The 10,271-nt window shown below is 53.1% G+C and overlaps 1 protein-coding gene across 1 annotated transcript; it reads left to right on the top strand.

Moving 5' to 3' along the window:
- The first annotated feature begins 7,200 nt into the window (after window positions 1–7,200).
- LOC139038512 (uncharacterized) lies at window positions 7,201–9,631 on the top strand. The gene is made up of 6 exons (XM_070477500.1): window positions 7,201–7,256; window positions 7,420–7,655; window positions 8,056–8,106; window positions 8,242–8,339; window positions 8,450–8,529; window positions 8,959–9,631. Exons 1-6 carry the CDS (start codon window positions 7,201–7,203, stop codon window positions 9,392–9,394), a joined length of 957 nt encoding a protein of 318 aa, XP_070333601.1. The 3' UTR covers window positions 9,395–9,631.
- Window positions 9,632–10,271: the final 640 nt, after the last annotated feature.

The following is a 10,271-nucleotide window of genomic DNA, read 5'->3' as shown; positions in this document are numbered from 1 at the left end:
GCAAGGAGATCCAACCAGTCCATCCTGAAGGAGATCAGTCCTGGGTGTTCATTGGAAAGACTGATGCTGAAGCTGAAACTCCAGTACTTTGCCCACCTCATGCGAAGAGTTGACTCATTGGAAAAGACCCTGATCCTGGGAGGGATTGGGGGCAGGAGGAGAAGGGGATGACAGAGGATGAGATGGTTGGATGGCATGACTGACTCGATGGACATGAGTTTGAGTAAACTCTGGGAGTTGGTGATGGACAGGGTGGCCTGGCGTGCTGCGATTCATGGGGTTGCAGAGTCGGAGATGACTGAGCGACTGAACTGACTGAACTGAGGGATTATATAACAACAATGTATCCGGCATGAGGGCAGTTTCTCCTTCCTGAAAACCTTCTGACTAATCCTGATATTTTAGAATGTGGGTCTGGTAGGATCTTTCTATTGTTAAATTCTAATCCTGTCATCCTAAAATGTAAACTGTGGGAGTGGGTCTGGTAAAATTTTTACAACCTTGAGACATTCTTTTGATTTATTGTAATAGCTAATTTAAAAAGTATACAGCTCCCTTGCTAACACTAGCAAGGGGGGGCACTCTCCGTCCCCTTCTGATGTCTGTGTCAGAAGCGTTGTCTGTCCCTTTCTCACTTTAATAAAACTCTGCTACACAAAAGCCTCGTCGCTGGTCCCGAAGCTAAATCTTCTTCAGAGATCACAAATCTGACACCGTTCATCGTAAGTGTCAACTACAAATTGGTACTTACCAAGAGCCCTGCCAACGACTGAACAGCAAAGGCCTTTGCCACCTGCCTCTACAGAGATTGAACCCCACGCTGCTCCAGCTGTTGACCTTCAACAATCCCCGAGGGAGTTCAGGGTGGAGTGAGGCACTCGGTGCTCCAGCGAATCTGGTGGGACGGGTCTTTAGGTGGTTGGATGTTTTTAGGAACAGATTTTATGATCTCAATCCTTGCATCTCCTCATATCTAGAGAAGCACTAAATCCCTTCCTGGTGACATCAGATCCTCATGACTAACACAAACCTTTTGTAAAATGAGTGCTTCATGGCATTGAACTCCCCTTCACCAAAACCTTGTATATTGACCTTCCCCCACTGCCGCTTTGGAGCATCTCTCAGCTATCTGAGATGCTGCCTCCGGGCTGCAGTCCTCATTTTGCTCCAAATAAAACTTAACTCACAACTCTCAAGTTGTACATCTTTCTTTAGTTGACAGTTATGGTGACCAACGAAGCAACCCAGAGTGGACTTCCTTCCTTCGACTGGACTCCACGAGGAACCAGAGCTTTGGTACCAGCAGCGGCCCCCTGCGTCCGTCCGCCTCCTCGGGGAGTGCAGACGAATTTGGGTAAGTCTCTCCTGGTTCTTGAATCTCCCGTATTGGTTGAGATTCTGAGTTTATTTGGCGGTGGAGCAGACCTGCCCCCTCCTAGCAGGACGGATACTGGGGTGGGCCCGGGTGAAACATCCAGGGCATACCCACTCATGGTCTAGACACTGAGTGGGGCTCGGTTGAAAGATACTGAGGAATTCCCACCCAGTCAAAAGATACTGGGTGGGGGGCTGGCTGAAAGGTGCCAGGAGAATTGCCCACCCAGTGGAAAGGTACTGGGTAGGGGGGCTCGACTGGGAAAAACATCTAGGAATACCCAAGGCTCAGCTGAAAGATGCCAAGGTCCCTCCATTGTAGGGGACTGAACAGTCTCGGCTGTTCTGACACTTTTCCCCAATTTGACTGCCATTATAGAATTTGTCAGGATAAAAGTGAGGAAAATACATGAGAGCTTTGCTCTGAAGAAAAGGGACAAGACTCCTCCCGGCCAGTTTCAGTTTTCTTAGGTGACTGAGAAATTTACAGGAGTGGTGGAGGCCTAGTCCTCATACCATGCTGTGGTCCCATAGGGAAACCCAGTCATTAATAAAATACTTGTTCATCCGGGGGTCGCACATAAGAACTGCCATTCAGCGACCTGAGCAGCCTCGGTGGTCTTAGATTGCCGGAGGCAGAACCCGAGACAGGTAAGATGAGCTGAAACAGCTCTGGGGTGACTCCTAGAGGAGTTACGCTCACAAGCAGCACATGGGCCCACTACACAAGTTCACTAGCGACTTTTATCCCTGAAAAATTCAGCTTAAAATGGGATACAGAATCTCTCAAAAACAGAAACAAAGGGATGTCAGAAAGCCAGCCTCTGTCTAACACTCATGTACAATACATACGGGGCTCATACTTGCAAGTACCTAGTTAATTGGAGAAATTAAAAGAGATCTGAACCTTTTAAAATGGCCAGTTGGGGTTCTTTTGATATTCTAAAATTGATATTTTTGCGTGCACAGTTAGAAAAATCCGGCTGCGCTTTGACTGGTATCGAGAAGCTTCTAAAGCAGGAAATGATAGAGTAACTTCTTTGCAGAAAATCAACAAGAAATTGCTTGAAACTATCAGAACTAAAAAGGCTGCTAGCACTGACTTTGCGAGATCACAGGCCTAGTGGAACTGGGAAGTCACGTTCGGCATTTACGCCATTTGGTTTTTGATTTTGGGGCATCACTTTAGTATCTTTTGGGGGCACTCTTGCCACTTGGCTTTTGACTTCTGGGCATCTCTTTGCTTTTTGTTTCATCTGGAGTGTGACTCCTGGCTGGTGAAGTTCTGGTTCGGTTTGGTTTGAGTGCACAGACATCTGGTACAAACTGTTCGAGCTAATATGTGAATTGCTCACTCTAAGGCTCCACACCCGACCTGGGAACTCCTTGGGAAAATTTTTAAATGACTGGCTAATCTATAACTATGATCCAATGACAAGAAAAGTGGCCTAAAAATATTAGATCTTTATTGACAAGGATAGGAAAATGAACTGAAGTTCCCTTATGTCCAGTACTTCCTCCTGTAATCAACAGCCTGGGGCTGATCAAACTAAGACACCTACTTCCCCAGAGGGAAAATTCCTTCTGGAACCAATCTGCCTTTGTTTTCAGGGCCAAGTTGAGTACTAAATTTTGGTCTAGTTGGCCTAAATTTTGTCTATAAAACTATGGTCACCAAAAAAAAAATTACAATTTTTGACAATGTGGTCACAATATTCTTTAGACTCAAGAGGAAAGTTGAAAAAAAAGTTATCTCTTTAAGAATTCTTGCCCTTAAGAAGTAACTCCTCCTATACCTTTAGACCAGAGCTCTCTGGATCACTTATCTAGACCATATCTAATTACTGAAAACAAAAGGAACAAAAAGGGGAATAAAGCCTTTTAAAATCTTACTCCAATCTTACTTTCTTTTATTCATAACTAAGTTTGGAAAGCAAAGCTATAAGATCTCTTGTGTCTATTTGGATGTATGTATATCTCAGTGTGTGTCTTTGTTTTTTTTGATAAAATTGCTGATTGCTGAGATCAGTTTGTAAATGAGCTCTAGTCTAATTGGCCTTAAAAAAAAGTAAGCACTTACAAATCAAATAATTCTAAATACAAGAGAAAGTAACCTAAATGAATTTCAGGTTCGTGTGAAGTGGGAAATATTCAGTATTAAATACCTGATATTAAGCAGAATATTTTCATTGTACCTATGTTTATTTATTTTTTAATTTATTTTTATTAGTTGGAGGCTAATTACTTTACGATATTGTAGTGGTTTTTGCCATACATTGACATGAATCAGCCATGGATTTACATGTGTTCCCCATCCCGATCCCCCCTCCTGCCTCCCTCCCCATCCCATCCCTCTGGGTCATCCCAGTTCACCAGCCCCCGAGCACTTGTCTCATGCATCCAACCTGGACTGGAGATCTGTTTCACACTTGATGATGTACCTAGGTTTAATATAAGTAAAATATTCGTATATCTGTTACAAATTTGTCAGCAAGGAAATTACCTTGAGTGAAGAAACTTCTAAAAAACTGTAAATGAAATGAGAACTCTATTAGGAATGTCTGTCTAAAATAGTCTATCCAGATTGGGGTACCTTGAACTTCTAAGGATTGTACTAAACTAAGTGTTGGAAGTCTATTGAATAACTAAGTCATTTCCAAATAAAATAAGAATTTTAAACATTTACTACTAAACACTACCTCTTATAGAGAAACTAAAGAGATTTAGGATTAAAAATAAATGATGTCTGGTGCCATCCTAAAATGTTCTCTCTAAGAAAACAAAGATTTTAGAAATTATCACTGCTTAATATTCATTACTCTTAGATATGCCTACATTATTTAGATCAACAAACATTAATATCAGGTATTTAATACTGAATATTTTCCCCCGAACCCAGGATGGACATGTCCGGGTGCTGGTCAGGTGGACAGGGTCTCAGTGCCGCCCCCCCCACACACTGCTCACACAGGCACACGTGTTCACAGACTCAGAGCTACAACACATGGCCTTAGTTTTGAGAACCTACAGTGGGAGCCTGCCCTGCGGCCCCTCTCCCCAGTCAGTCAGTGATGTGGCAGTGAACGAATTGCCCTCCTGCTTATACACGCATTTTTCTAAAGGAAAATGTCTACAAAGGTGGACGAGAGCTCAGCTGTGGCTTTGCAACAATATCCCATCTTTATTTTTTAATTCTGCACAAAGTAGTGAATTAATCTGAAAACAGCGTCCATTAAAGTGGAGCAGCCCCAGGAGGGGGCGGTGGTCTGTTGGCGAGGGTCCCTGTGAGGTGGGGTCCTGCCCCCAGCCGGTTCTGCCAGCCCAGTGTCACCCTGGCAAGATCCAGGAGACCCCTGAGCCAGGTGAGCAGGCAGGGTCTCCAGGGAGCTGGCTTGGCCCATGGGCGGGTAGGTGGAGGGCCAACATAGAACAGGAAAATCTCAAGTCCCAGGAGGAGGCTACAGAGAGAGGGGGCTCAGGGGACATCACGCCGAAGGTGCTGCCTGACCCGTCCACCCCAGGAGGGGCTGCAGGGAGCTGGGCAGGCCTCCCAGGAAGTGGGACCACCAGACGGTCCAGGTTCAGTGGATGCCTGAGTGGCAGCATCAGAGCTCAGATTTTGACCCCAGTGAGAGCTCAGTTTAGGGCCAAGATCGAGCTCAAACTGTGATCAAGGAGTGGCGTTTAATAACGGTCTTCAGGGCATCAGGGCCAAGGTCTTCACTATCCGAGCTGCGGCTGTTAGTCATCTATCTCGGTCAGCTGGGGCCGCCATAACGGAATGCCACAGGCTGGGTGACAAACAAGGCCATCTGCTGCTCTCCAGTTCCAGAGGCCGGCAGTCTGCGGTCAGTGCTCCTCACGGGCAGGAGCTGCTGGGGCCTCTTCCTGGTCTGCAGGTGGCCCCCTGGCCCTGTATCCTCACATGGTAGAGACAGGGTGGATGCCCAACCTCCTGACCCGTCCAGCCCTTGTCTCTGAGAACCATCACATTGGGCTTCAGCGTATGGATTTGGGGAGGACACCGTCCAGCCCCGGCCCCTCAAAATTCACGTCCTTCTCATACGCACGGTGCCCTCACACCATCCCGACGACCTCAGAAGCCCTAGCTCATTACAGGGCCAACACGAGCGCCTAGAGCCCAAAGTCTCCCCCGATCTCCTCTCATCGCACGTGGCTGAGTCTGGGTAGGATTCATCCTGGCAGATTCCTCTCCAGCTGTGAATCTGTGAAGCCAGACAAGTTCTGTGCCTCCAAATACAGCAGTGGGATAGACTGAGAACTATCCACTGCTAAGGGAGAAACTGGAAGGAAGGATGACGGGTCCCCAGCGCCAGCAAAGCCGGTCCTGCCCGGCGTCAGCCAAGGACTGCGGTGACTGAAGGACAGCATTCTCCACTTGCGCCCCTGGACACCAGGAGACCTCCATTAGGGCAACCGAGAATGTCTCCAGGCCCTGCTAGAGGTCCCCTGGGCCGCAGAAATAACGCCCCTGTCTGAGAACCACTGCCTCAGGATGACCACTTCATATCAAATCGCATCAACAAACACAGAGGCAACGGTCAATGTTTGAAGAATGAGTTTTCCCCGCTGGTGCTAGGTGCTGAATGCCTTGAATACAAAGACAGAAAAGAAAGGCCCCAGCCCAAGGCACCCTAGCCCTGGTGAACTGGAGTGAGGGTGGGGTGCAGACAGGCAGCCCCAGTGGAAACAGCAAAGGCACAAGCATTTTGCTTTCCTTGTGAGGCAGCTGAGCCTGGGGTGGGTGATGGCCTGGGGAGGGGGGGTGGCGAGTATCAGAGAGAAAGTTCCAGGTAGGCCACCACGGCCCAGGGCATCCCCCACAGTGCTCACCCTCCAGCAGTGTCTTCTCCACCCGTGACATGCCCCATGCCCCGGCCCTTTTCCAGGGTAAATCAAAGAGAGGAGTAACATCTGCTCCCTGAGGGCATCCGCGGGGCCAGGAAGATCTGAGAAAATGAAAGGCACTCTCCCCCGCAGGGAGGGGCTCACGCCAGACTCCTGTTGGGGCCAGCAGGCACTTGGTGTGGCCTGGGCCGTCAGCTCCAAGGGGTCCCGGGAAGACTGCTCACTAAGGTCAGGTGAAAGGATCGCAGGGATCACTCCTGGCCCCCAGGTCAACAGTGGTCAGGAGCCACCGTTCCCACCCCCCCACTGCTGGGTTTGGAGGAATGTGGGAAAGGCCGCGTTAGGGAAATTAAAATGGAAGAAGTCTTGTTCAGGCTTCGGAAGCAGGTCAGGCCTCTGGCAAGCTCACAAGCACAGTAAGTCAGGCAACACTTTAGATCAGAAAGGGTCTTGGAATTCTTGAGCCCCTGAAGGGATTGGTCTGGCCAACCTCCAGGGTCTAACTCACAACATGAAGCGATCAGCATTGTAAAACTTTAAAAAAACAGAGCTGCATTTTTGCTGATGATGGTATCAGTTTGCAGCCTGGGCTTATAAGCAGGAGCCCCCAAAACTGCAATCGGAAGTCTCACCCATAGGGTGGATGCACCGCTGGGGACCCTTTCCCAATTAGGGCTCCAGATTGCTGGAGGGTCTTCCCAGAGCTTTTAAGTCTGGATAAGCAGTTGGCCCAAGCTGGTGATGTTTAATACGCTGTTAACTGCTCTCTGTTCTATTTCTTTCTTTGCTTTTCTTTTAATGACTGTATATTAGAATTAAGTCAAATAGTCCTCTGTTAAATACTGAAATTGTTTACTTGTGTGTAACAAGTAGTTTCTTTTGTTAACAAATCTGTCAAACCTAAAACAACTTTTGGCAATACAGGCGGGTTCCCAGAGGCTGGCCAGAGCCGCTGTGATGGGAGAAGGCTGGGAAATGGACTCGGTCACTGCCACGGCGCCCATGTCGCCTGGGTGTGGCCAAAGAGCTGGCCTGCTGATGAACCTCCCACCCTCAGGTCTTGAGCGTGGAAGCCTTTCTAGGCTCCTTATGGAACCGCCCTCTCTGCGATGGTGGGGAAGCCACCTGCGTGCCTCCTCCCGGGGTGGCTGAGAAATGGCCCCCTGTCCCCGGCAGGCTCTGCCTGCTGGAAACAGAAGGCCAGGGAGGGTGCAGCTTGGCGGGTGCTGCGGATCTGCCCTGCCCTGGGGCCTGGACCGTCAGTGGTGGCTGTGGCCAGCTGCCACCACCACCACCCCCCCCAGCCCCCACCGCCAGGAGAGCCCTTAAAGCCGCCAGGCTCTGCTCGCCCGTGCCCACCATCGTGAAGGCTCTCCTCCCCCTGCTCGCTGCTGACTTTGCCTTGCAGCCGGGTGAGGCTTGAGAGGGCCCGGGGAAGAGCTGGGGGAGCAGGGCCCTGGGGGTGGGATGATGAGGGAGGCAAGAGGGGCCAAGAGGGTGGAGGCAGTGGGGAGGAGGCAAACGGGAGAAGGGGCTTGAGGCACCGATGCAGCCTGCGTGCAGGCAGGCTGCGTGCGGCCTGTTGGCGCTGGGATGTGTGGACCTCAGCTTCGACTCGTCCTGCCCGAGGAGACAAATCACCAGGAGCTGGAGCCTTGCCCCGGGGACAGAGCCAGCCTGGCCAGGGATGCACCCACCGCTCGTCACTGCGGGGACGGGGCCACTGAGAGGCAGCTTGCCCGGTGATGCAGGCCATTTGGGAAGGGTCCTGTCCGCCTTGCCCTCCCCCTGCCTGGTGCCCCTCCCTCTCAGGAGTGTGGCACTGTGACGCGGCCTTCGGGAGGCTGGGCAGGGCGCCCCCATGTGCGGGGCCCCTAGTCTGTGGCTCTTGTGCGCTGGACGGTGCCCCCCACTCCATGCAGAGAGGAGGAAACGAGGTTCCTGTCCCCCACCCTGCAGAGGGGGCAGCCCTTCACCCCACCCCTCACCCCCCCACAGGCACCGCCCTCCAGTGTTACTCCTGCGAGGACCAGGGCAACAACAAGGGCTGCCAGTGTGTGCAGAACTGCAGAACCATTGCTGGACCGAGCGCGTCGGTGAGTGGCCGATGTTCCCCTGGCCTCTCTGCATCCTGCCCTGCCCCCCGCGCCATCCCCCAGATGCCCTGACCCTATGCCGTCCTGCCCCCACCTCCCGCCATCCCCAGGACACCCTGCCCCACACACCATCCTGCCCCCCCACCCTGTGCCATCCCCCAGATGCCCCGCACCTTCCCTCTATGGGCAGGTGCTCCAAGGTCCTGGGATTGGGTCTCCACACTGGACTGTTCATCCTTCTGACCATCTGACTACCGGCCCTCTGTTCTCCCGTCCCCGCACAGATATGGGCACTCTGCTTCCCATCCGTCCACCCCCATCCTACCCCTTATCCACCCATCCATCTGTTCCCTCACCCATAACCTGTCCCTTTCATCACTCACCCTCTCTGCACCCGTTGGCCCTCATCCCTCCATCCTATATCCACTCATTCACTGAGCATCTCCAGTGCCGGCAGAGGGTCTGGATGCCCGAGCATGTGGACATGGATGAGACCAGGCCCCCCCCCTCACAGGGCTCATCATCTTGGGGTCGACCCAAGCTGACTCAAGTTTCAGTCAGAGTCAGGACACGAGGCAGGCTGCGGGAGCTGGGCCAGGGCAGGTGGGTAAGTGCCCAGGGCCCAGCCCTGCCCAGCATCTCCACCCCACCCCCATCAAGAAGCCTTCGGTCTCCTGACTGTCACCAGCAAAGGCTGCAGCTTGCACTGTGTGGAGGACGCGAGGAATTCCTTCGGGAGCAAGAAAAACACATGCTGCTGCACCAACCTGAGCAACACCAGTGGGGCCCACGCCCTGCAGCTGGCCGGCGTCACCCCAGAGCTGCTCTCGGCCGTCGGCCACTCTGGGACCGGGCCCAGCTGTAGGATCCAGGAGGACCCTGCTGTGCCCCGTGCCAGGCTGCGGTGTCCAGGGCCCGGGTCACTCCTGACACACCTGGCCCCGTCACAGACCCTCCGAGACCCTCACTCAGGTCGGGCGATGCCCCCTGCCCTTCCCAGCGCTCCGCGGCTCTCTCAAGGACTCCTGCCCAGCAGGCTGGGCTTCATGATGTGAAACAGCCAGCAGATAGCCCACCAGACCCCTGCCCAGTATTCCGACCCACCCTTAACCCTTGATCAAGCATGTCTTTCTCCAGGAAGCCTTCCCTGCCTGCCCCTCCACAAGCTGAGCCAAGTTCTGCCTGCAGCGTCCTCCACACCCAGCACAGAGCAGGCTCTTGGAGGGCCCTGCAAAGGCTGAGAGGAAGTGTTCTGAGGAGGCCTGGAGTCAGCAGTGTGAGGTCCTGAGAGCCCCAAGAGAGGAAGCTCGGAGGGCAGGGCTTGTTTATGGGGGTTGGGGGGCAGCAATGCCATACACACAGTAGGCTCTTAATAAAGGCCCATGGGCTTGGCGGAGAGCCTCTGTCCTTTCTTGCCCCACGCAGAGGTCAGGGTCCGGGTCCGGGGCTGTGCGGATGTAAACATGGGAACGTGGAGCACGTTTAGAGCTCATAGAAAGAAAGAGAGCCAAGGATGAGGATCCCAAGTGCTGGCGCCCAGAAAGCCTCTGCAGGACCCAAGGTCCAGAGGGAAGGACTGCAGCGCTGAGAGCAGCCAGCCTACTGAGCCGGGCTCCGGGCTCGGGGCCCGCGCATCAGCCCCTCCCCGTGGGGGTCGCTCCGCCCCAGGCCGAGGCTCAGGGCCCCCAAACCCTGCTCTGGACTCCACAGGCGAGCGTGAGAGGGGAGCCCTGGCTGCACCCTCCATGCCTGCGACCCGGGTCCTGCCCCACCTCCTGCCGTCCCTGCGGTCTCGCAGCCGTGAGCCTCCACGACAGCTCTGCTCCCAGCCCAGCTCCCCAGGCAGAGGTCTCCCCTCCTACAGGACAGGGCGTTGATGGCCCCCCGCAAGGGTGCGGACAGCACGGGGCCACCTGCAGGGGCAGCCCCCCA

This window comes from Odocoileus virginianus, chromosome 15 (genome assembly GCF_023699985.2).
Source record: "Odocoileus virginianus isolate 20LAN1187 ecotype Illinois chromosome 15, Ovbor_1.2, whole genome shotgun sequence".
In the NCBI taxonomy this organism is placed as follows: Eukaryota; Metazoa; Chordata; class Mammalia; order Artiodactyla; family Cervidae; genus Odocoileus; species Odocoileus virginianus.
Note: the sequence above shows the minus strand (reverse complement) of the source record. Positions and strands in the feature narration are given on the sequence as shown.

Coding starts and splice junctions, on each gene's coding strand:
- LOC139038512 (XM_070477500.1), top strand. CDS start 7,201: ATGGGAGAAGGCTGGGAAATGGACTCGGTCACTGCCACGGCGCCCATG. Junction 7,257..7,419: donor ACGGCGCCCATGTCGCCTGG/GTGTGGCCAAAG, acceptor TGTCCCCGGCAG/GCTCTGCCTGCTGGAAACAG. Junction 8,530..8,958: donor CACCTTCCCTCTATGGGCAG/GTGCTCCAAGGT, acceptor GTAAGTGCCCAG/GGCCCAGCCCTGCCCAGCAT.